Below are 27,295 nucleotides of genomic sequence, written 5' to 3'. Positions count from 1 at the left end.
CTTGTGTGTGCACGTACTGTGCGTGTGTGTGCGCGTGTACTATATACACACGTAAGTGAGTGTGTGTGCATGCGCATATGAGTGTATGAGAGACAGACATTCGTGGCAGATTAATGATTTCCCTGCGAAATGCCCCTGATGGTAAAAATGAGATAATGAGCTTGATAAAGGAGCCATAGACTTGTTAATTACCTTTCTGTAATTACTGAGCGGTGAGAAAGGCACCTACTCAAACTCTCTTTTTGAAACTTCTCTCCCTCTCATTATTACATGACAGATGGAACTGCATGTTTTTACAGCACTGAATGGACGACCTTTTAGAATACAGATTAACTGTGATGAACTATGCCAATCCCTCCCATCCTCCCCATCCCCCCCATCCTCCCCCATCTCACTCATTTAACGTTCTCTCTCAGACCTTCAAATCAAATCAAACTTTATTTGTCATATGTGCTGAATACAGCAAGTGTAGACCTTACCGTGAAATGCTTACTTACAAGTCCTTAACCATCAGTGCAGTTCAAGAAAGAGTTAAGAAAATATTTACCAAATAAACTAAAGTAAAAAATATTAAAAAGTAATACAATAAAATAACAATAATGAGGCTATATGCAGGGGGTACCGGTATACCCCTGCCAAGGTGTAGAACAGAAGAGCTCTGGATGGGATATGAAGCTGCTCCAGTGCTTTCACTCTGCTAATATGCACATGGCAAATTGGAATGGAGCGGCAGCTCAGGAAGGTTTTGCTTGCTGCCAATTGTAAAGTGAAGGTGCGCGGTGTGAGAATCCAAACAGCCAGGGAAGGTCGGGCGAGGGGGCGGTCAGTGACGGCCAGATGGAGTGACACCAAAGGGTGTAGGGAACGTGACAGACTGTCAACTATGCCTGGATTTGTCAGACAGTTGACCTAGTCTGGTGGTTACCGTGGGAACAGGTTGTTTTTTCCTGCAGCCACAGCATCGGAACCTTGAGACGCTTCACAACTACCTCATTGATCCACAGGGTCTAATTCGGGGAATGCTTGAAGGCACACTCTGTGTGTTACATGAGTGGGCTGCAGTTGCGCATTGAGTTGGTGAGTTCTTTATACAGCAATTATTTTGTCCATGAGCATGAGTACACACATCCACGCACACACACCTTTAACATACAAGCCAAAAGGTCTAATCTGTCCTTTAAGATAGACCTCAACGTTGTTTTGGCCACAGAAAGTGCATAGTGTGTTTGGCCCTAGATGGTTTAAAGGGGTTGTTGTCTGCAACCTGGATTGTAGAAGACAGGTCATATCAAATGAAATCAAATGTTATTTGTCATATCCACCGAATTCAACAGGTGTAGAACTTACCGTGAAATTCGTACTTACAAGCCCTTAACCAGCAATGCAGAGTTAAGAAAATATTTACTAAATAAAATAAAGTAAAAAATATATAATAAAATAAAAAGTAACACAATAAAGTAACAATAACGAGGCTATATACAGGGGGTACCGGTACTGAGTCAATGTGGAGGCTATATACAGGGGGTACCGGTACTGAGTCAATGTGGAGGCTATATACAGGGTGGTTCCGGTACTGAGTCAATGTGGAGGCTATATACAGGGGGTACCGGTACTGAGTCAATGTGGAGGCTATATACAGGGGGTTCCGGTACTGAGTCAATGTGGAGGCTATATACAGGGGTTCCGGTACTGAGTCAATGTGGAGGCTATATACAGGGGTACCGGAGTCACTGAGTCAATGTGGAGGCTATATACAGGGGTTCCGGTACTGAGTCAATGTGGAGGCTATATACAGGGGTTCCGGTACTGAGTCAATGTGGAGGCTATATACAGGGGTACTGAGTCAATGTGGAGGCTACTGAGTCAATGTGGAGGCTATATACAGGGGGTACCGGTACTGAGTCAATGTGGAGGCTATATACAGGCGGTTCCGGTACTGAGTCAATGTGGAGGCTATATACAGGGGGTTCCGGTAATGAGTCAATGTGGAGGCTATATACAGGGGGTTCCGGTACTGAGTCAATGTGGAGGCTATATACAGGGGGTTCCGGTACTGAGTCAATGTGGAGGCTATATACAGGGAGTTCCGGTAGTGAGTCAATGTGGAGGCTATATACAGGGGGTTCCGGTACTGAGTCAATGTGGAAGCTATATACAGGGGGTTCCGGTACTGAGTCAATGTGGAGGCTATATACAGGCGGTTCCGGTACTGAGTCAATGTGGAGGCTATATACAGGGGGTTCCGGTAGTGAGTCAATGTGGAGGCTATATACAGGGGGTTCCGGTACTGAGTCAATGTGGAGGCTATATACAGGGGGTTCCGGTACTGAGTCAATGTGGAGGCTATATACAGGGGGTTCCGGTACTGAGTCAATGTGGAGGCTATATACAGGGGGTTCCGGTACTGAGTCAATGTGGAGGCTATATACAGGGGGTTCCGGTACTGAGTCAATGTGGAGGCTATATACAGGGGGTTCCGGTAGTGAGTCAATTTGGAGGCTATATACAGGGGGTTCCGGTACTGAGTCAATGTGGAGGCTATACACAGGGGGTTCCGGTACTGAGTCAATGTGGAGGCTATATACAGGGGTTCCGGTACTGAGTCAATGTGGAGGCTATATACAGGGGGTTCCGGTACTGAGTCAATGTGGAGGCTATATACAGGGGGTTCCGGTACTGAGTCAATGTGGAGGCTATATACAGGGGGTTCCGGTAGTGAGTCAATGTGGAGGCTATATACAGGGGGTTCCGGTACTGAGTCAATGTGGAGGCTATATACAGGGGGTACCGGTACTGAGTCAATGTGGAGGCTATATACAGGGGGTACCGGTACTGAGTCAATGTGGAGGCTATATACAGGGGGTACCGGTACCGAGTCAATGTGGAGGCTATATACAGGGGGTATCGGTACAGAGTCAATGCGGAGGCTATATACAGGGGGTACCGGTACAGAGTTAATGTGGAGGCTATATACAGGGGGTAGCGGTACAGAGTTAATGTGGAGGCTATATACAGGGGGTACCGGTACAGAGTTAATGTGGAGGCTATATACAGGGGGTACCGGTACCGAGTCAATGTGCTGGGGTACAGGTCAGTGTGCAGGGGTACAGATACCCTGTGGACTGTGATGTCAGTGGAGTGAGGAGAGCAGATGATGATAATGACCAGCTATCACACCGCTGGCATATCCTTTATCTCCTCTCCCCCGCACACTCCTTGCTCTGTCTGTCTCTTTAATGACCCTGTACAGCTGGTCATCAGTTACCATGGTGACATGGCTCTTTATGTAACATCAGTCTAGACAGGTTTGTCCCTATCAACACTAGGAAAGTTAAGACCAGACAGTACAGTACAGGAGCTGTGTAAAATGTGGCTTTATTCTCTAGAAGTAACCACCATCTCCATCAGTTCACGTGACAGACAGGAATTTCGAGACACATTACTAATCATTAATGACCATCCAATCCCCATCCTTACGTGTTTAGATCACCCATTTTAGTCAGATCATTTCATTTGAGTCAAGATGTCATGCATGAGGTGAATGCATTTCTATTGTAAATGTGAAGTGGAAACAATTTCAACCAGAGACTCTTACTGTAATCCTGCTATTTATGGGATTTTACCGTAGTATGTCTCAGTTTCTGCATCAATAGCTGAACTGCCTGTGTCAGGAATAAGTGGTAACGTATCTCCACTATGTAGATTGGCTCATTAAATGATCATACGTTTGTTAAAGGCTGCTGACCAACATGCAAGTGTGTGGCTTCCCTTGGTGATCACTGGACGGAGCTAGCACACATGATGGGGTAGCACTGTGGACTGACTGATCATGGACTGACATGCTGGGGTAGCACTGTGGACTGACTGATCATGGACTGACATGCTGGGGTAGCACTGTGGACTGACTGATCATGGACTGACATGCTGGGGTAGCACTGTGGACTGACTGATCATAGACTGACATGCTGGGGTAGCACTGTGGACAGACTGATCATGGACTGACATGCTGGGGTAGCACTGTGGACTGACTGATCATGGACTGACATGCTGGGGTAGCACTGTGGACTGACTGATCATGGACTGACACGCTGGGGTAGCACTGTGGACTGAATGATCATGGACTGACATGCTGGGGTAGCACTGTGGACTGACTGATCATGGACTGACTGCTGGGGTAGCACTGTGGACTGACTGATCATGGACTGACATGCTGGGGTAGCACTGTGGACTGACTGATCATGGACTGACATGCTGGGGTAGCACTGTGGACTGACTGATCATGGACTGACATGCTGGGGTAGCACTGTGGACTGACTGATCATGGACTGACATGCTGGGGTAGCACTGTGGACTGACTGATCATGGACTGACATGCTGGGGTAGCACTGTGGACTGACTGATCATGGACTGACATGCTGGGGTAGCACTGTGGACTGACTGATCATGGACTGACATGCTGGGGTAGCACTGTGGACTGACTGATCATGGACTGACATGCTGGGGTAGCACTGTGGACTGACTGATCATGGACTGACATGCTGGGGTAGCACTGTGGACTGACTGATCATGGACTGACATGCTGGGGTAGCACTGTGGACTGAATGATCATGGACTGACATGCTGGGGTAGCACTGTGGACTGACTGATCATGGACTGACATGCTGGGGTAGCACTGTGGACTGACTGATCATGGACTGACACGCTGGGGTAGCACTGTGGACTGACTGATCATGGACTGACACGCTGGGGTAGCACTGTGGACTGACTGATCATGGACTGACACGCTGGGGTAGCACTGTGGACTGACTGATCATGGACTGACATGCTGGGGTAGCACTGTGGACTGACTGATCATGGACTGACATGCTGGGGTAGCACTGTGGACTGACTGATCATGGACTGACATACTGGGGTAGCACTGTGGACTGACATGCTGGTCAACACAATATAAATGTTCTAGTGTTAGGACCGCAGCAATAATTGTGTTCTTGGACGAAGAGGAAACATAATAGGAATAAATCAACCAAAATGTAGCGCCAGACAGCCATTGCGTATGCATGCTTAGATGCCTAATGCTATTTTCATTTTCAAACGGCTAGAAAAGTCTCCCCTGACCCATCATTGTTAGATTTCTCCAATTAAATGTGATTGTCTGTTCTGTTGTTGCTCCCCCCCTGTCTGCTGAAGGATGAAGATAGATGTTGCCAGGCACCTACCTAGGCTGTGATAATCAATCCCTCCACCCGTCACTGTGTCTGAGGCTCCGTTGTCGTTTGGCTCGGCCTGTCTGTTGTTGTCTAGCCCACTCCACTGTATCGGCAGTGTTTTGTTTTGAATTCAGTGTTTATGGTCCAAATGCAACCACATCCCTCTGTCCGTAGAGCAACGTGGTTCCAGATAAATAATGATGAGGAAATGGGATATTTAGGATCCACTTGCTTTATCTTTTAGCAGTGTTTCGGTGCCTCAGTGAATGATTCGAGGGCATGTATTAATGGAAGTAACGGAAAACAGGGTGAAGAGAGAGACGTTTTAAGTCTTAGTCACCTTGCATTGTGTCACTGCAGTATTCTGAATTCCTCCCTAATTATGAGATTTATTCATTTTGATCTATTTGCCATTTTGTACATTGGTTATTTAAGCAACAACCTGTTTGAAATAGTTTATGCTGCAAAGTGCATGCTATGGATGTCAAACAGATTACGAGTATAGCTGTTTGGTTATGACAAGCTATGTTTGATTGATTTGAGGAGCTATAGAAGGAGCTAGCTCCACAACATACCTTGCACTGATCTGCTGAAGTCTTCCACTGCTGCCAGTGAAGCGGTGCGTTTGCTGTCCATTTCATGTGGTGCAGAAATCTGTCAATTAAGCTGTCCATCTCATGTGGTGCTGAAATCTGTCAATGGGAGCTGCCCACAGTTTACAATTTTTTGGTTCTGAAAACTGCTGTCCATCACTGATTGTTCATGGTGGGGCTGAAATGTTGAAGTACCTCTCCTGTCATCTTACCTTTGGTGTCACTGAAGTATGGCCCCGCATCAGTTTAATAGAAATAAGCAGGCATGCAGGCTGTACTACCGGGATCTCCCTTTAGAGATATCTAAAGTGAGTGAGATGCAGGCAGCCCAGTACAAACAGAGTGTCTGATGGGAATGAACGGAAACTATTTATACTGCATGTAGGAGTACTACTATACAGCAGTGTTCCTCAAGGGGCTGCGTGGCCCTTGAGTGCACTGTTGGTTAAGGGCTTGCACTGTTGGTTAAGGGCTTGCACTGTTGGTTAAGGGCTTGCACTGTTGGTTAAGGGCTTGCACTGTTGGTTAAGTGCTTGTAAGTAAGCGTTTCTACACTTCTTGTATTCGGCACATGTGACAAATAAAGTTTGATTTGAAGAATGCTCTGTAGAATGGTGATATTAATTATGTGTATTTATTGTGAGTGCTTCATAAATGTGGTCATGTATGACTCAGTTGGACCGTATATTCTTTATGTTAGTTTTTACTCTGTGTTCGCTCCCGTGTGCTGGTAAGAGCACAGACAAGACAGAGGATTGTGGTCGAGGTGGTTTAATGACTCTGAAGATTCACAGTACAGGCACAGAACAGCACAGCACATTGTATGTAGTACATTGGCTAGGGCACTTTAAGGCTTTGATTGACAGTTTGCATCACCAGGGTTGGAATTCATGGGCCACCCATAAGTAAATCTGATAAATGGAATATATATAAATAAATGATACTCGTTAAATTAGATTTCCATGTAAGCTTTATAAAACCATATTTCTCTTTAGGAGACGGGAGGAGGTGCCTACTCTGCTTAGTAATTAGTACAAACATCATTACGAGGATTCAGCTTGTTCTCTGAGGTCTTGAAGAGTAAACACATGTTTATAGATTGGTTTGAGAGGTGTAATCTATTCAAGACCCATTGCCGTTGTCTGCATAGCTCATAAATAATGAGGAGAAGTAATAACGTTCCCAAAACTAAGCCCCATTTGTTAGACCGGTCACCGTCAACTACTCTCTGACCTCTGAATGGGGGCATCAAAAGAGGGACCACCAGATCACTGAATCATTATCAAAAATACCTTTTGTCAATGGTCAGCATCACAAACATTAATCTTGGCTAATCATAATGCAGCAGTAACCCCACTGGAGGCCATATTAATTAGACTAAATTACCTGTATACATTTTTGTTGTTATCGCTTTGTCGTTGAGGTTTCAGCTCTCCTTCAGTATCTCTCTCAAGAGGTGAGGATATGTGTTCCCTCAACCTGCAAATAAATTAGATTCTTATCAATGAAATCAGTACACAGTATTATTTACCAGACCACCGGACTACATGATTAGTAGTTTATAAAGTTAGGAAAAGTCCAATCTTTTAAACTTCCTGAAATTCTCACTAAATTCTGTAGCACCAGTGGCTCATAATCTGTGGATCTAAATGGATGCATGAACAACTGGAACCACTTTAAATGGATAAAGAACAACCTGCAAAGAATGATAATAAAAGGCTCATAACCAAGGTCATTTAAGGCCTCATATTCTCATTCTTAAATCTTGAACCAACTTCACCGACAATGCAGACCCGTGATTCAGTGCTGGCGATAGGGCTGGGGTGCTGGCTGCTCAAAGTGAGCTGAATACGTAGTGACACATTAGGTCTCAGAGCGGAAGGCTCCTCAGTCCTCACAGCTCATTGGGGAGGAGGTGAGGGCTGGGCTGGCAGACTTCTAAAATTAGGCTCTGTGGTTGAATGACAGAACTGTGTGCTTCCATGAGTACTATGGGGAAAACAACACGAAGCAACAGACACTGGCCCTGCACACAATGGCAGCACAGGGACCACAAGACAGTATAGAGGGCAAAACGGGGTTCAACATTCATTAGCCTAAGACTTGCGAAGAGTTAGGAGGGAGGAGTGGATAAGGAACAGAGCCAACATTAATTAACAATGTCAATGTGATAAAAAATTAACGATTGTCTCATTAGTTGGGCTTAATTGTTTTACCGAAAATAAATGAAAGATTGTGAGAGAGGCAAAATTAGAAAGGTTTTAAGGAAGTGCAACTATGGTGTTTATGAATCCTGTATTTTTTGTGTCTGTAATTCTCGCTTTTCTTTCCAACCCTATTTGCATAGTTGCATCATTCAGAGAACACCTCAGTTGCACAGTGTAGATGACTCTTAAGTTCAATTAAAAATATTGAATTATTCATATAAAGTAAGACAAAAGATCAGCAAAACAAGACCTAAAATAAATCTTTATTTTTCTCTTCTAACCATTTCACTTTTACCCTCATCATCAATCTACCATATAATTACTGCAGGGGGATATTGGAAATACTATTTTTTATTTACCCTCTAAGTTTCATCAGTCACATTCAGTAGCAGCATCCCTGGTCCAGAAGTGATCAGAGAACAGGTGTGATGCTGATGATGATGATAATGTTACACAAGAGGAAGGAGGCAAAGCTGAATTGCTCGATGTCAATCTCTCATCACTGAAGCTATTCTATTGTATGCAGTCAGGTGCAGTGATGATTGGTTTACTGAATTCTACTCATTTTCTCCTTCATTGCTGTAAAGACAAGAAAGGGTATCTGTGAGAACTGGTATGTATTTGAGCTTTCTCTCTCTCTCTCTCTGTCTCTCTCTCTCTATGTCTCTCTCTCTCTCTGTCTCTCTCTCTCTCTCTCTCTCTCTGTCTCTCTCTCTCTCTCTCTCTCCATTGAAATTGAAAGCGCGGTACGGTTCGCAGCACTCCGCACCTGTCTGTTTGGGCTTGACAGCTGTGATCTCACTGCTGTATTTAGTTATCATGACTTCTCCCAAGGAGCCAAATGCGCCGGTGAAAGTGACTCAAAAGCAAGAAGAGCAGGTATGGCTTTTATTCTAGTGTATGGGTTATTCATAAGTCATAGACTAATATGCTAATATACTATTTCAAATATGTTTCAAGAAAAGAAACTGCACCGTTTATTCAAGACACGGTCAGGATAGGCTACAGATGTTTGCTCTGGCAGTGAGGGCTTGGGTCCGATCCTTTTCACTGCTCACTGACAGTTTATAGCCTAATAGATTTCTCATGCAGACATCAGAATATTTTAAAGCTTTACTCTGTTTTTTCTCACAGTAGGCTGCCGCTGCATATTGAGTTTTATAATGTCATATGGGAATCGTTTTTGAAGCTTTCATAATTTATGTTTAAAAAAAATGACAATAAAGAAACACAATCCTACCCAACCTGATGTTAATATATTGCTGCTCACTGATGTCTATGTTCATGTATTTGTATGGATGGAACATTGTAGACCATACATTCCTAACTTTAGGGGTTTTGTAAATCATAGTCAAGCTAAACATCTGTTTTAATATTCGGTCGTATTTTAATGTAGAAAAATATGAGGAACTGGAAATAGATGAGTAGCCAATACAGAGAAATATATGAGTAGTCAGTTCAGAGAAATATATGAGTAGTCAATACAGAGAAATTTATGAGTAGTCAGTTCAGAGAAATATATGAGTAGTCAGTTCAGAGAAATATATGAGTAGTCAATACGGAGAAATGTATGAGTAGTCAGTACGGAGAAATGTATGAGTAGTCAATACAGATAAATGTATGAGTAGTCAATACAGATCCATCTATGAGTAGTCAGTACAGAGAAATGTTAGAGTAGTCAATACAGAGAAATGTTAGAGTAGTCAATACAGAGAAATGTATGATTAGTCAATACAGAGAAATGTATGAGTAGTCAATACACATACATGTATGAGTAGTCAGTACAGAGAAATGTATGAGTAGTCAATACAGAGAAATGTATGAGTAGTCAATACAGAGAAATGTATGAGTAATATAATAATAATAATAATAATATATGCCATTTAGCAGACGCTTTTATCCAAAGCAACTTACAGTCATGTGTGCATACATTCTACGTATGGGTGGTCCCGGGAATCAAACCCACTAACCTAGCGTTGCAAGCGCCATGCTCTACCAACTGAGCTACAGAAGGACCACAGAGAAATTTATGAGTAGTCAATACAGATCCATCTATGAGTAGTCAGTACAGAGAAATGTATGAGTAGTCAATACAGATAAATTTATGAGTAGTCAATACAGATCCATCTATGAGTAGTCAGTACAGAGAAATGTTAGAGTAGTCAATACAGAGAAATGTTAGAGTAGTCAATACAGAGAAATGTATGATTAGTCAATACAGAGAAATGTATGAGTAGTCAATACACATACATGTATGAGTAGTCAGTACAGAGAAATGTATGAGTAGTCAATACAGAGAAATGTATGAGTAGTCAATACAGAGAAATGTATGAGTAATATAATAATAATAATAATAATAATATATGCCATTTAGCAGACGCTTTTATCCAAAGCGACTTACAGTCATGTGTGCATACATTCTACGTATGGGTGGTCCCGGGAATCGAACCCACTAACCTAGCGTTGCAAGCGCCATGCTCTACCAACTGAGCTACAGAAGGACCACAGAGAAATTTATGAGTAGTCAATACAGATCCATCTATGAGTAGTCAGTACAGAGAAATGTATGAGTAGTCAATACAGAGAAATGTTAGAGTAGTCAATACAGAGAAATGTATGATTAGTCAATACACATACATGTATGAGTAGTCAGTACAGAGAAATGTATGAGTAGTCAATACAGAGAAATGTATGAGTAGTCAATACAGATACATGTATGAGTAGTCAATACAGAGAAATGCATGAGTGAGAATTCTGTATATTATATACTTGGACTTGTCAAGGACAATAAAGAACCATCATCGATGTGTTGCTTTTAGACAACATGATACCAGAGTAACAGTACTTCAGGACCAACGGCAATCATTCTGTGTGTTTGTGCATGTGTGTGCGCTCGCCACGTGTGTATGTGTGTATGTGTGTGACCTTAACAACTGCAGTGATTCTGATTTTAGCCCAGACCTCTGTATAGTTTTGAATTAATAGTTCTGTAGTGTCTGCACAGATCATTTGTTCCTGGGTGGGATTAACATGAAATTGTGTTTGTGTACTGAGTAGGTTCAACAGAACATCACATGAACATAATCACATTTCAATATGACTGTTTGATTGATGAAGGGATGAAATGATGACGTGTCTGTCTGTCTGCCGATTTAGCTACAGTTCTTCCATTTCCAATATCCCCTATAGATAGTGTTGTATTCACTTCTCAATATCCTGGTGAGTTTCTGTATCTCAGATGTTGTTGGAAGATAAATATCTGAATTGTTTAACACAATTCACTTGGTTTCCCTGTAGCTGCCGGTATGCAAAATTGGAAGTCAAAGGAACATCTTGCTAATAGTCTTTCGATTTTTGCTGGATCATTCAAAGGTGACTCTGGATGTATCTATCTCTTCAGAGGTTGTACCCAACACTTGCTGAACATTCCAGTAATCAAGACCCAGGAGAAAGGTCAAACTTCTCCTGTTCTAATGAATTCTCCAGGCTGGCATGGTATTGGCTGTTTGCATTCTCAATTGGAATACTCAATTGTTGGACTTCTGAATGTCATAGAATAATGTAATCACTAATGTTTCTCAATTCGTCTGTGTAACTGATGACTTTGGTGGACAGCTCCCATGTGCTGGTAAGAGCACAGACAAGACAGAGGATTGCCGTCGAGGTGGTTTAATGACTCTGAAGATTCACAGTACAGGCACGGAACATTGTGTGTAGTACATGGGCCAGGGCACATTAAGGCTTTGATTGACAGCTTGTGATAACTAAGAGTGTGTGCGTGGTCTGCAAGTAAAGAGACAAAGAAAGATACAATAGTGAATGACAGATATATACATAATACAATATCTAATTCACTATACTAGAAGCAATATTCATGTAATAATAACATGGCTATAATGGCTTAATGCTATACTTAAGCAATAAGGCACGCGAGGCAGTGCTGTATCATGAATACAGTCACAAGTAAATGGCGTTGTTCCGTCAACCCATTTACCGGGGACTGTATTCATGATACAGCACTGCCTCGCGTGCCTTATTTGCTTCTATAAAAAATATATTAAAATATATTAAAATAACAATGAAAATATGTGATTCATTCCCATTTCATTTTGATACGTCAATTCATACAATTTCATTCTTCCAACTCAGAGTCACGTGAAACATTGACCCTGGAATGACAGTACACTAGCTGCATTTTAGTGTGTTTGAGATTTTTTTCTACTGCCATTGATTTGGATATGTCCATGATAGTGACGTTGATGCGCTGTTTTGACTGGCTGAGAAAAAGTTGTCTCGTCTGGGCACCATTCACTCTATGCATGGTACAAAATTCAAAATTGAAATATCAGGACAGGCAGACAGTACCGAACGAAATGCTCGGCTAGAAGCAAGGGGAAATAATGTGCAAGTTTAGATAAATACAAGAGATGATTTGGACGGCAACATAAACATGATATTCCTATGGAGAATTGTTGAAGGATGATCATTTTCAGATGGAACTGTTAGTAGGCATAGGTGTGTCTGTGATAGCCAACACAGTACAGATGGAACGTTCCTAGTACAATCAGCATCCAGAATCCAAACAACCAGTTTTCTAAAAGACAATACAGCGCCATACAACGTGACTACACTAATTAGAGAGCAATGGGGTGCCGCTGCACGTACTGCAACGCATAGCTCCTGTCACGCCCCGACCTTAGAGATCCTTTTCATTCTGACCTTAGAGATCCTTTTCATTCTCTATTTGGGTTAGGTCAGGGTGTGACTAGGGTGGGCAATCTAGTTTTCCTATTTCTTTGTTTGGCCTGGTATGGTTCCCAATCAGAGGCAACTGTCTATCGTTGTCTCTGATTGGGGATCATACTTAGGCAGCCTTTTTCCCACCTTAGTTTGTGGGATCTTGATTTTGTATAGTTGCTGTGTAGTTGCTGTATAGTTGCTGCCCCTGTGTAGCCTGCAGAACATTACGTTCCTTTTGTATTTTGTTGTTTTTCGGTGTTCATTTGAATAAAAGTAAGATGTTCGTCCACCGCGCTGCACCTTGGTCTCCTCATTCCGCCGACGAACGTAGCAGCACCGCAATCTTCAGTACAGGGCTTCAACTGTACAATGCACTTGAATATTTCTAAACAGCTAAATCCAATGTAATAACCGCATAAACAATATAGTGTACATCTATATAATTACAGGTCATATAAACAAAGTACTAGGGGACATAAACATGTGAAAGATATGAAAAGATGTACTTACATATCAACAAGGACAGACACTGGCCTTCTTCATAGCCTTTTGTACAGTCTGTATCTTTGCTCAGCTATATAAGTAACATTGCTGCTTTTTTTTGGTATCTCTCACAACTTCTAAAAACTCTTTGTTGGCTATGGACAGTACTGTAAGTTTGAATAATTTAAAAGTAAACTCAATAAGAGCAGATTCTTGGAGGCAGTGGCTGAGGTAAGGGTGTTAGACGAGAGACACATCTCAATGCTTCATGGTCCACTGGCTAGCCTGCACTCTTATCAGCTATCGGTGCTTCACCGCTAACCGGCAATATTCCCATGAATACTAAATAGTACCTAGCTAGATAACACTGGTGCTAGGCGCATTTGGTTTCTGAAATCATATCAGAGAATGAGCTATTCTGGAGACCAAGAAGAAGTAAGGTCAACTTGTCTAAGCCCTTTCTTTTGGCCACACACACATTTGCTTTTCTCATCTTATACACTAGAGGCATGGAACGTATTGCATAGAACGTATTTATACCGTACTCTCCTCTGAAACTGTGCTACTTCGTCTTGGCAGGGTGGTTACATTACCCTGGAATTCAAACAACAACCTATCTTGTTTTTGGATGGAAACATTGGTAATTGTTGTGTTGTGCCGCAGAATTCATTCTTATTAATGGACATTGTCCTGGTCTATGCCAGACTTTTAGCCTTGTTTCTATGGTGACGCTGGTTAACTTCTCCCTCTAGCCAACAGGGGAAAGCTGCCTGTCTCGGTGCCTTCAGTTGCTCTGCTCGTTTGCTTGTCTATTGGTCTGTACAGGTGGCTGGTCAAGGACAACCTTCTCAATAGATAATAAACACGATGTTGTCCTGTAAGAATAGATTTAATTCCTCAGTGTTTGGGAATGGATGCAATACATTCACTCACATGGACAATATATGATTATAGTAGGGTGTCCTTTTAGTGCTTGATTATGTTACCCTTAAAGGCCCAGTGCAGTCAAAAATTAGATTTTTCCATTGTTTTATATGTAGTTTCACACTATAAGATTGGAATAATACTGTGAAATTGTTTCAATGATGATAATGCCCTTTTAGTGTAAGAGCTGTTTGAAAAGAGCCTGAGATTTCAGCCTGTTTTGGTGGGATGGAGTTTTGGCCTTCCATGGTGACCACAATGCGGTAAATGAGTTAATAGACCAATAAGGAAAGTTCCAAACCTTTCTACCAATAACAGCTCATTTCCCCTCCCAATTCAGACCACTCCCATACAGTCCTAGCACAAATCTTTCTTGAGAAATTGATCTTAGCTAAGAAGCTATTTTTTGTTTCATTTTGACCATTTTAATTTAAAATAATCACAGTAGGGTACTTCATTGTTACCCAGAAATGATTTGATATTGATATAAAAACGGCCGTAGAACCACTCAGCTTCACTGTTCACTAATTGGACCCGCAAGGTTCTGTCTCATACACTCTTAAGCTTTTGAGTATCAACTTCATGCCATCTATCAGTCAGTTTGTTTTGATGTTGGGAAGAATGTAGTCTTGTCTGATACAGGTTTCACAGGGACCTTCGTTTGACAAAGAATAGCGAATGTAGTTACTGAGGCAACGTTAACCCTGAAGACAATGTAACGCTGCCCGCCCTTAAGGTTTTCAGTCAACTCTTTGAAGACTAGTCTCTCTTTTCTCAAAGTTCATTATTCACCTTTCGAATTTCACTCACATTGAAATGTGCATAGAATATTTTCCCCATGTTTGGTCCCACACATGTAGATCTACTCCAAAAGGACCAAACAACACACTGATGCATAGCCAAGATCCTAACGCAATTCCCAATGTCATAGTCATCTCTTTGTTCTTTACAGTTCCCTATGTGTAAATTTAGATGATAAAAATACCTTTTAATCCAAGTCGAGACGCCAATCTGACGCCTCACTTTCTTAAGCTGTAAGATTTCTCTTCCAAAAGCTGCATTTTTATAAGACTATAATAAGTGTCTCCCAACCTTGTTCATTGTTACCTCCTCTCAATTAGTTCAAGGTGATGCCTTATAATGTCCCCCCACACGCTCATTGAGAAGTGTGTTGCTTCCTACGTTTGCACAGATGAATTACCCAGAGGACTTATTTATTGATCTTTGAATATGAGGCATGCTGTATTGATGCACTCTGGCCCCCATGGCGGTCTCAGTCACATCCGTAAAGCATATCTCATACTCATAAACCAGGCATATCTGGTTAAGATACATTCCACAGAGAGCATACTACATTCCTCTCCATCTATGTTTGTTGTGCCCCAAACTGAGCAATTAGCTTTAGAAAGGTCATCCAGGAAATCAATCAACTTTCGATTATGCCCAAACAGACCAAATGCGTATTACACAGTCACCTCTGAGCAAACATATATTTTTTTCATCAGGTGCTTTCTCTGGGATCAAGTTTCAATTGGAAACTCATTCAAACAGTTGAAAATGCATAAACCAACTATCTTTCGTCTTGTCGCCTTGACAGGTTCTGCTGCTTGCATTCCTCTGAAAATAATGCCTTTCTGAATTGACTCAGGATTAAAGCTATGTTTCTGTGTGTTTGGGAAGTGCTTTTCTGTTGTTGAGAAGTCCAAAGTGAGAGGTATCTAGATGTTTGTGTTTGCAGTCAGTGCATGGTACTTGATGGTACATCTGTGGAGATATAGACATACCGTTTGCTGCAGTAAGGGTGTGGGTTCACTTTTCTGTCAGTAACACAAGCTGAAAGACCTCCTGCAGTCAATCTTATAGATGATACACACACTGTCCCTTTTTTCTCAAGGTCAAATATAACTTTACTGTCTGTAACTGAAGAGGAAGTGCACACACACACACACACACACACACACACACACACACACACACGCACACACGCGAAGCAAAGGACCTATTCATATTATTTTTCACTGGGGACAGGGGGACCTAACCCCCCCACATTCTGAAATTGCATTTCTGTCCCCCGCAGTTTTATCATTGCACTGTGATACCTAAAGCGGCAATAAGTGTGCTTTAGGACCATGCGGACGCCTCAGAGCGGTCGGGTAGGCTGTTTGGTGGTTTCAGTCGGCTGGATTTAGGACCATGCGGATGGACACCACAGAGTGTGCGAACAGAGACAACTGTTTTCTGCGTTTGTTGTACTTTTTCTCCAAGTTGTAAAAGCAAGCAGATAAAAAACGAGCTACTGTATATTTGACTGATGTAGCTGGCAAGGTAACTGCTGTTTGACTTAACTGAAAACATATATTTATTCCCAGTGCTGAGCTATTAGTGTAACTGACATAAACAGCTCTACAGACTTCACTGTCATGGTGCACAGTAGAGGTCGACTGATTAATCGGCATGGTCGATTAATTAGGGCCAATTTCAAGTTTTCATAACAATCGGTAATCAGCCTTTTTGGATGCTGATTATGGCAGATGACATTGTAATCCACGAGGAGACTGCGTGGCAGGCTGACCACCCGTTACTCCACGAGGAGACTGCGTGGCAGGCTGACCACCCGTTACTCCACGAGGAGACTGCGTGGCAGGCTGACCACCCGTTACTCCACGAGGAGACTGCGTGGCAGGCTGACCACCTGTTACTCCACGAGGAGACTGACCACCCGTTACTCCACGAGGAGACTGCGTGGCAGGCTGACCACCCGTTACTCCACGAGGAGACTGCGTGGCAGGCTGACCACCCGTTACTCCACGAGGAGACTGCGTGGCAGGCTGACCACCTGTTACGTGAATGCAGCATCAAAAGGACCTTTTGGCTACAGGGAGCCAAGGTAAGTTGCTAGCTAGCATTAATAAACTAAAAAAACAATCAATCTTCACAATCACAAGTTAACTACACATGGTTGATGATGTTACTCGGTTAACTAGCTTGTTCTGCGTTGCATACAATCAATGCGGTGCCTGTTAATTTATCATCGAATCACAGCCGACTTCAACTTCGCCAAATGGATGATGATTTAACAAAAGCGCATTCACGAAAAAAGCCCAATCGTTGCAATAATGTACCTAACCTTGAACATCAATGCCTTTCTTAAAATCAATACACAAGTATATTTTTTTAACCTGCATATGTAGTTAAAATAAATGTATGTTAGCAGGCAATATTAACTAGGGAAATTGTGTCACTTCTCTTGCATTCAGGGTATATGCAGCAGTTTGGGCCATCTGGCTTGTGAACTGTTGAAAGGCCATTCATTCCTAACAAAGACCGTAATTAATTTGCCAGAATTTTACATAATTATGACATAACATTGAAGGTTGTGCAATGTAACAGGAATATTTAGACTTACGGGTGCCACCCGTTAGATAAAATACAGAACGGTTCTGTATTTCACTGAAAGAATAAACGTTTTATTTTCAAAATTGTAGTTTCCGGATTTGACCATATTAATGACCTAAGGCTCGTATTTCTGTGTGTTTATTATATTATAATTAAGAATATGATTTGATATTTGATAGAGCAGTCTGACTGAGCTGTGGTAGGCAGCAGCAGGCTCGTTAGCATTCATTCAAACAGCAGCTTTTAGCAATGCCTGAAGAACAGCGCTGTTTATGACTTCAAGCCTATCAACTCCCGAGAATAGGCTAGCAATACTAAAGTGCCTATAAGAACATCCAATAGTCAAAGGTATATGAAATACAAATTGTATAGAGAGAAATAGTCATATAATTCCTATAATAACTACAACCTAAAACTTCTTTACTGGGAATATTGAAGACTCATGTTAAAAGGAACCACCAGCTTTCATATGTTCTCATGTTCTGAGCAAAGAACTTAAACGTTAGCTTTTTTACATGGCACATATTGCACTTTTACTTTGTTCTCCAACACTGTGTTTTTGGATTATTAAAACCAAATTGAACATGTTTCATTATTTATTTGAGACTAAATTGATTTTATTTATGTAATATATTAAGTTAAAATAAAATTGTTGTAATTGTCATTTATTACAAATATATATATATATATAAATTGGCCTATTAATCGGTATCGGCATTGAAAAATCATAATCGATCAACCTCTAGTGCACAGTCAGTACACAACACTATGCTCATCATGTCTTAGCAGGACCAGATGGTGACAGGGGTCCCAGCAGGGTCAGACAGCCAGGGATGACCAGTCTATGGAGCTCAGGTGATTTTTTTCAGTATATTATAACAATCAGTGAATGGATAGAAAGTTCCATCTTGAGTTGATGGGTAGGCTACAGTCTGGGATCTGGGAATAATGGTCATTTAAATTATTGAACCATTGATTCTATTCTTGGACAATATAATGTATAAATGTACACCAAGGTAATTCTTTGTCATGCCTCGTCTGGGCAGGATCAGATGGTGACAGGGGTCTCAGCAGGGTCAGGCAGCCAGGGAAGTGAAGGCGCTGAGGTGAACTTTTGCAGATGCAACACTTTATTCTCTCTGTACAGCAAACACTGGACAAGACAGAAGCATCAAATATTGAAACTATTTTAAGGCAGTCTGACAAACCTCTACATCTGATTTTCAAAATGTATCAAGGGTTGATAGAGGATTTTCCTAATGACACAAAAATGCGAGGAAGACCTGGGTGACGCTATTGATGATGATGAATGTATACAGATGTGTTTGAATGCCCTGCCATTTTCATATAATCTCAGACATAAATTACTGCAGTTTAAGACTACTCATAGAATGTACTATATGCCAGTGAAACTGAATATCATGCACTCAGAAATGTACTTCCTCTGCTGTTGTAAAACATGAGAGGCCGTATTTCAATATGTAATGCTCTTGTGAAGGCTGTCTGAATTCTGGCAAAGAGTAGGTTATTTTATCTCAGCATGTTTACAGATTCTCCTTTCTCCCTGTTTTTGTTTGCTTGGAAATGTTGATACTGGAGTCTGTTATCAGAAGAAACGGTGTAACCTGGCATTTATAGTGGCTAAGAAATGCATTTCCATTAATCGGAAGGTTGGTTATTTCAGGCTCACTGTACAGACAAATTCCTCCCATGTCTCTGACCCATTGATAAATAATTCTCTATTACAGAAAAAACACGTTAATTCTAGTCCTCTCATTCTCTGCAATGTGTATTTATCCTCAACATATTCTTACAACAGGTATAAATGCTCAGGGGATAATGGGGAAGATGGGTGACACCTGGAGGGGGGTGGAGACAAGCACAAAGACAGGTGAAACCGATCAGGATGTGACAAAGAATTTTTCTGAATCTCACTAATTTCCCATTCCAATGTAGGAGGAGGTTACCACAGCAATCACTGTAGCAGAACAGAACATTCTCTAGGTGAAGATAGATATTAAATAATGAATTCCAAAAGAAAAATCACAGAAAGGAATAAAAGGCTGAGGTATGAATAATTGAATAGGTTTTGGCTGGAGTCTAATGGAGGACAACACAAAGCACTTGTTTTTTACCATTGTGTTGAAATACAATGGTATGAGTCACTTCAGTGAACCCCCTTCAGTGAACCTTAGCACATTTTCTCTTCTGAAGTGTACAGTATGTGTGCCGGTACTTTTCTTAAGCTATCAAATGTGTTATGCCATGGCAGAGCACAGTACTCTATATTGAATGGAGTGGGTACATGTTGATTTGTAGGCCTACCCATCTTTCACCATAAATGTTAAACCTTCCCATCACTGTTGACCCCTTTATCATAATGTCCACAGCAGGTATCTGATTCAAAGAGCAGTTGGTGCCCATTATCCTCAGACAATAAACTTAATTTGTCCTATTCAGACCTCGATTGACTGCAGGAGGACAGAAGGGTCCAAGTTTCCGAATAGAGCAGCGGGCGGTGGCACACTAGCCTCAGACAGGTGCCCTCGTTCAAACCCTACTAAATACCCTGCTGGGCTGGCATGCATTCTTAATCTCACTAGTTAATGCCCATTAAATTATTGATGATGGTGTTTCAGGGGAGAAGTTAACCCCAGTCAGTCAGTGCCCAGCCACTCACAGGGCAGGGCTTGACCCCTATCAGGTTATGGCTATGTGACATTTGAATGATAGATCATGTGACAGGTGTCAGATGTATACCAGGCGAATCTATCTTGAACTGCATGGTCACCTGTTCAAGTGTGTACTGTATTTCTGGTCACCTGTTCAAGTGTGTACTGTATTTCTGGTCACCTGTTCAAGTGTGTACTGTATTTCTGGTCACCTGTTCAAGTGTGTACTGTATTTCTGGTCACCTGTTCAAGTGTGTACTGTATTTCTGGTCACCTGTTCATTTCTGGTCACCTGTTCAAGTGTGTACTGCATTTCTGGTCACCTGTTCAAGTGTGTACTGTATTTCTGGTCACCTGTTCAAGTGTGTACTGGTCATTTCTGGTCACCTGTTCAAGTGTGTACTGTATTTCTGGTCACCTGTTCAAGTGTGTACTGCATTTCTGGTCACCTGTTCAAGTGTGTACTGTATTTCTGGTCACCTGTTCAAGTGTGTACTGTATTTCTGGTCACCTGTTCAAGTGTGTACTGTATTTCTGGTCACCTGTTCAAGTGTGTACTGTATTTCTGGTCACCTGTTCAAGTGTGTACTTGTAACGCCGTTCTTCGTTTGTAGAAAGAGAGTCGGACCGAAATTCAGCGTGGTGGTTACTCATGACTTTAATGAAAAAAGCGATACATGAAATAACTATACAAATACAAAAACAACAAACGGAACGTGAAACCTATTACAGCCTATCTGGTGAAACTACACAGAGACAGGAACAATCACCCACGAAATACACAGAGAAACCCCGGCTACCTAAATACGGTTCCCCATCAGAGACAACAAGAATCACCTGACTCTGATTGAGAACCGCCTCAGGCAGCCAAGCCTATACTAGACACACCCCTAATCAACCACAATCCCAATGGCTACAAAAACCCCAATACGACAATACAATAACCCCATGTCACACCCTGGCCTGAACAAATAATTAAAGAAAACACAAAATACTAAGACCAAGGCATGACAGTACTGTATTTCTGGTCACCTGTTCAAGTGTGTATTCCTTTATTTCAGACCCTTGACTCTCCACTCACCAATCATTTTCATGAACCCCATATGTATCTGCTCCCTATCCACCTGTCAGTAATGGCACCCCCACTCTTTTTCTGCTCTTCAGACTTCCAGGGCTGCATTCCAAACACGTAAAAGAAAAACCCTCTCCCCTCAGCCCCTAAAATTAAGTGGTGACGTATGATGAGTTGACACTTGCAGGGCGAGGGAAGAATTAATTAATTTTAAATGGACCGCCCTTGCCCGGAAATGTGTCACCAATTCATCCCAAGATTGTGTTTTCAGTCATCGTGGAATCACTTGGCAAGAAGACAACACATGTAAGCGTGATGTCAGGGAAAGTTGTATGCTCTAGCTAACGTTTCCAAAAGCTAACCAAAGAAAAACATAATTACTTTGATGATATGTGTTTGAGACATCAAGTGCGTTAGCAGCACAATTTCTAACTTATTTACATTCGTTTTTACTTACACTTGTATGTTGACTTCTTCTTATTGATGTTGGTTCTAAGTTTTGGCTGACTTTTCTTAGCGGATGTACAATCATTCCAAATTGAATTATGGGATGTTTCAGGCCCCGGAGTGAACATAATTGTACACTTGCACACTCAATCACAAACAAGGGCTGAGGGGCTTACGTTGCCAACTTCCCTTGCTTGGCTAATTGTTTGGACCGATGGCAATGATGGCCGTGGCGAGGGTGTGTCTTTTACGTGTTTAAAACAGCCCAGGACTCTCTTGGTTACCGTGGAAACCGGGTGCTCAGAGATGAGGAAAGATCCATTTTGACACTTCAGCAAAGAGAGCGGAGAAAGCAGGGAGACGGCTAGAGAGACATAGGGACATCGAGATGGAGAGACTAATGTCCTATTCATACACAGACGAAAAGCCATCAATTTTACCATGCCATCAACTTTTTACCGCCTTTATATCTGAAAGGTATTTCCCGTAACAACACCTGTGCTTTTACTCGCGAACCGAGGTAGTTATAAATGCGGTATTATGTTTAAAAGTCCCGCTAACGCCTCAGTGTTAAATTTCGCCTTTCATTTCTCTACCCTACTGATGTTATATTTGCAAAACCCTTGGTTAACATAGAGATTCTGGGAACATCAGAAGGTGGGGGGAAATTAACAATATTCTGGTAATGCGACCAATTGAACATATGCGTTGGTACTTAATGAATATGATGTCTGTTCGGTTGTCTTCTGAGACATAAACTCTAAAGTGGAAAGTCTACACATCAGAGTTATCGGATTCACATGGAATTTTTGTTAAATTTAAATGTTTGAATATTAAATTATTCTTGATGGGATGAAATGTGATTTTAGCTTCTAAAATGTGAGATTTGGGTTTTCATAAGATTGAGCAGAGCCCTATCAGTGGCTCGCTCCTGTGAAGGGACATGGGCTATAAAACTTTTCAAACACGCCCTCCTCTCCCTTCCTATATAAGCCCTTGACGACAATATAACCTCCGGTTCCGAGGACGTGAGGACGATGGTCCGATGTCAGAATGGTTCAGATAATAACTACAGAACGAAGCCAACATCAGCGTGAGCTTTGGTTGCGAATGGTATGAACTTTGAACTCAGAGTAAATATTTATTGCATTTTCCTTTTCCAAATGGGCGGTAATTTAGAATGCATAAGATACTGTATTTACGATAGCACAGCTTCGCCCTTTTCCCCTCAGTCTTCCCGCTCTTTCACTTTCACCCAGTCCCTTTCTTTTCTGTAACAAGCTGTCATATCTGTTCCGCCCGCTAGGGACGTTTTCCTTTATGACGTAATTTGTAATCAAGTTATGATTTAATTCTGTGTGTGTAATTCTGTGTGATTAGTTAGGTATTTAGTAAATAAATAATTAAACCAAATTTTGTATTGCTGATTCAACTTGTTAGCCAGGGTTCATGCAGACTAAGAATTTACAACTTTCAGATGAGACTGAATTAAGATGACGATTAATATTGACTGCTATTGATGTAAAATATTACTAGGTCTTTAAGAGTTTATTCGGAAGATAACAGCTCTATAAATATTATTTTGTGGTGCCCCGACTCTCTAGTTAATTACATTTACATGATTAGCTCAATCAGGTAATATTAATTACGGAGAAATTATTTTATAGAATAGCATGTCATATCACTTAATCCGGCATAGCCATAGACACGGCAAAATCATGAACATTCTATTGTTGTCCAACATCAAAATTGTCTTTGTCAATCACAAAGCTTTAAATAAATGCTTTTAATGCATTTTTTATCTTCATGTAAGTGTATGTAGTCCTGTCCTTGAGCTGTTCTTGTCCATTGTCACTGAAATGCTTTAGCATTTAGCCTGGGGGAACACACACAGATCTGCCATTTCATTTTTTTCTTACTTCAACAGGTAAATATTTAAAGGCCCTTATATTTAGCTAATAACAAATGGGTTAATATGCATATGTTTCTAACTTCAAACTGCTAGTAGTCTGTCTTCAACCACAATAACTGGTGGGAAGTTCAAAAGGAGAGAAAGCATGTGATGGTGTGATCACATTGGCTGGTGATGATTCATTCTCCTGCAGTTACAAAATGCCTAATATTTAGCCAACTAATGATGGGTTAATATGAATGAGCTTCTTCAGCTACACATAACCTCTCTTTTCCAGATGAGCCCGTGCGCAACTATGCAAGCCACTTCACCTATTAATGTTCTCCTGCAGTTGCAAAAGCTATAGGCTGCAGTATCTTCTTGGATGTTTATGTTGAGCATATTTGACTGATAACTGTCTGCTGCTACTTTTAAACTTCAGTTGGCGAGGAAGTTTTCTAGCAGGCTATCAATGTACATGGTATTGAATCAAAGCGGAGAGAGTGGAGGAAAAAAATATGAAACGTGGATTAAGAAAAGCGTTTTTTCCCCCCCAAATCATCCAGGTCAGATTCCAAAGTTATTTACATGATCGGAAAGAGAAGATTGTAAGGTTTCTAAAGCACATTCAAGCACCACTTTTTTTGCTATATGACAGCAGTTCTCACAACACTCAAGTTATGATGGGAAAATATGATTTATATTTTATTCTTTAATATTCTAACTATGTGTTGACTGTGATCAGGACAGGGGAATGTACGTGTCAAAATAAGAAATGATTGATTTCATGGCAAAGCCATGTAGCCTATAAACTACACAGACAAGTAACACAATTCAACTCAATATATGCTATTCTACTTTTGAAAATACAAAGGCTCCGATGCCTGCCGCATGTGGCAATGGCTACAGTACATTACAGATTACAAAGGAAGGTGCCTCTCTACCAGACAAACTCAATGCATTTTATGCACACTTAGATGAAAACAACACCAAGCCATGCAAGAGGACACAGAGGTCTGGGTGTTCATGCTCTCCGAGGTCGATGTGTGTCGTGGAAATTCTTACACAGGGACACTCAAAGTCAATCTGAAATAAACCCTCCTTTATCTGTCAGCACTGGAGAGGTTCCAACCAACTCAATGCGCCATAGTACACATGTCAATCAAGCCTGGGCAGTCCCAGCAGTTGTCTTATGTACGGCTATACACAGACAAGTTATATTTGCATGATTTAGCATAATTAATTAATCATTACCGGTGGCTCGCACATGACTGACCAATAGCTCACGTTTTTTTCTCTCTCCAAGTTGAGACATTGAAACTGAGATACCTCGGTTGTTCCCATAGCAATATTCTGGGCGTACTGCCAAGTTGAGGAACAGTGATAGTGAGAATTCCTCCATACACGATCAGTCAGTCACCTGCATGAACCTTTCTAATTGGTTATTAGAAAGTAGCATTGATTTGATACTTTGTAGCATTTATTTAATACATAAACATAACATTTCCCTCACATGAGTAAGGTTTTTATTCAGGTCAACACTTGCAAGGCGGCGGGGCCGGCCTGTATTCCAGGGCATGTTCTCAGAGCATACGCAGAACAGTTGACAGGCATATTCATGGTCATTTGCAAGCTCTCCCAGTCTGTAATCCCCACGTCTCAAGCTGACCACTATCATTCCTGTTCCCAAGAACTCTAAGGCTTCGTGCCACAATGACTACCGCCCTATAGCACTCACATCTGTAATCATGAAGCTTTGAGAGGCTGGTTATGGCATACATCAATTCCATCATCCCAGACACCCTAGACCCACTCCAATTTGCATACCGCCCCAACAGATCCATAGACAACGCAATCTTAATTGCACTCTGCACTGCCATCACCCACCTAGATAAGAGAAATACCTTTGTGAGAATGCTGTTCATTGACTACAGCTCAGTGTTCAACACCACAGTCCCCTCCGAGCTCGTCACCAAGTTAGGGACTCTGGGACTGAACACCTCCCTCTGCAACTGGATCCTGGACTTCTTGACCGGCTGACCCCAGGTGGTGAGGGTAGGCAACATCACCTCTGCCACGTTGACCCTCAACACGGGGGCCCCACAGGGGTGTGTGCTTAGTTCCCCTCCTGTACTCCCTGTTCACCCACGACGGCGTGGCCATGCACGACTACAACGCCATTATCAAGTTTGCTGACGACACGACGGTGGTAGATCTGTTCACCCATGATGATGAGACAGTCTACAGGGAGGAAAAAGCTATACAACTCCACCATTGAGAGCATCTTGACTGGCTGCATCACTGCTTGAAATGGCAACTGCACCACCCTCGATCACATGGCGCTACATATGATGGTGCGGACATCTCAGTATATCACTGGGGCCAAGCTTCCTTGCCATCCAGGACCTCTATATCAGGCGGTGTGAAAGGAACGTCCGAAACATTGCCAAATACCCCAGCCATCCAAGCCATAGACTGATCTCTCTGCGGTACCGGAGTAACAAGTCTGACATCAACAGGCTGCTGAACAGTTTCTATCCCTAAGCTTTAAGACTGCTAAATAACTAACAAAATGGCTGCATGGACTATATGCATCTGACCCTTTTATTTTACTTAAATGCACAGTTACAGGAATCTACACACACGCACACATTCCCACTCACACACACACACACACACACACACAGACTTAAATTGGCTAACACACACAAAACGCACACACATTCATACTGACTCTACATACACACATACACTCACGTACAATCTACATACACACACACTCACATACAATCAGCACACACAAACACACACGCAGACACGCACACTCACGTACAATCCTCATATATGCTGCTGCTGCTCCATTTATCATATCCTGATACCTAGTCACCTTACCCCTGTACAGGTCTACCTCTACCACCCCAGTATCCCTGCACATTGTAAATATGTTATTGGCACTGACCCTGGAACTGCCCCTGTATATACAGTTGAAGTCGGAAGTTTACATACACCTTAGCCAAATACATTTAAACTAAATTTGTCACAATTCCTGACATTTAATCCTAGTAGAAATTCCAAGGCTTAGGTCAGTTAGGATCACCACTTTATTTTAAGAATGTGAAATGTCAGAATAATAGTAGAGAGAATAATTTATTTCAGCTTTTATTTCTTTCATCACATTCCCAGTGGATCAGAAGTTTACATACACTCAATTAGTATTTGGTAGCATTGCCTTTAAATTGTTTAACTTGGGTCAAACGTTTTGGGTAGCCTTCCACAAGCTTCCCACAATAAGTTGGGTGAATTTTGGCCCATTCCTCCTGACAGAGCTGGTGTAACTGAGTCAGGTTTATAGGCCTCTTTGCTCGCACACGCCTTTTCAGCTCTGCCCACAAATTTTCTACAGGATTGTGGTCAGGGCTTTGTGATGACCACTCCAATACCTTGACTTTGTTGTCCACAACTTTTCATGATGTTGCCACCCCGTGCTTCACGGTTGGGATGATGTTCTTCAGCTTGCAGGCCTCCCCCTTTTCCCTCCAAACATAACGATGGTCATTATGGCCAAACAGTCCTATTTTTGTTTCATCAGACCAGAGGACATTTCTCCAAAAAGTACGATCTTTGCCCCCATGTGCAGTTGCAAACCGTAGTCAGACTTTTTTA

General features: G+C 41.8%; 1 protein-coding gene across 5 annotated transcripts in view; it reads left to right on the top strand.

Moving 5' to 3' along the window:
• The window catches only part of LOC118394738 (dipeptidyl aminopeptidase-like protein 6), a 170,809-nt gene that overhangs the window by 92,978 nt on the left and 50,536 nt on the right, over positions 1-27,295 (top strand). Inside the window, exon 1 of one of the 5 annotated variants that reach the window (XM_035788237.2) lies at positions 8,758-8,886. The exons of the other annotated variants lie outside the window; for them this stretch is intronic. Within the exon in view, the coding sequence (XP_035644130.1) occupies positions 8,827-8,886 (60 nt within the window). The 5' untranslated portion in view covers positions 8,758-8,826. Of the gene's footprint in view, positions 1-8,757; positions 8,887-27,295 lie in introns of those variants that run through there. 5 annotated transcript variants of the gene reach the window in all.

This window comes from Oncorhynchus keta, chromosome 15 (assembly GCF_023373465.1).
Source record: "Oncorhynchus keta strain PuntledgeMale-10-30-2019 chromosome 15, Oket_V2, whole genome shotgun sequence".
In the NCBI taxonomy this organism is placed as follows: domain Eukaryota; kingdom Metazoa; phylum Chordata; class Actinopteri; order Salmoniformes; family Salmonidae; genus Oncorhynchus; species Oncorhynchus keta.
The sequence above is the reverse complement of the archived record's forward strand: the minus strand, read 5'-3'. Positions and strand labels throughout refer to the sequence as shown.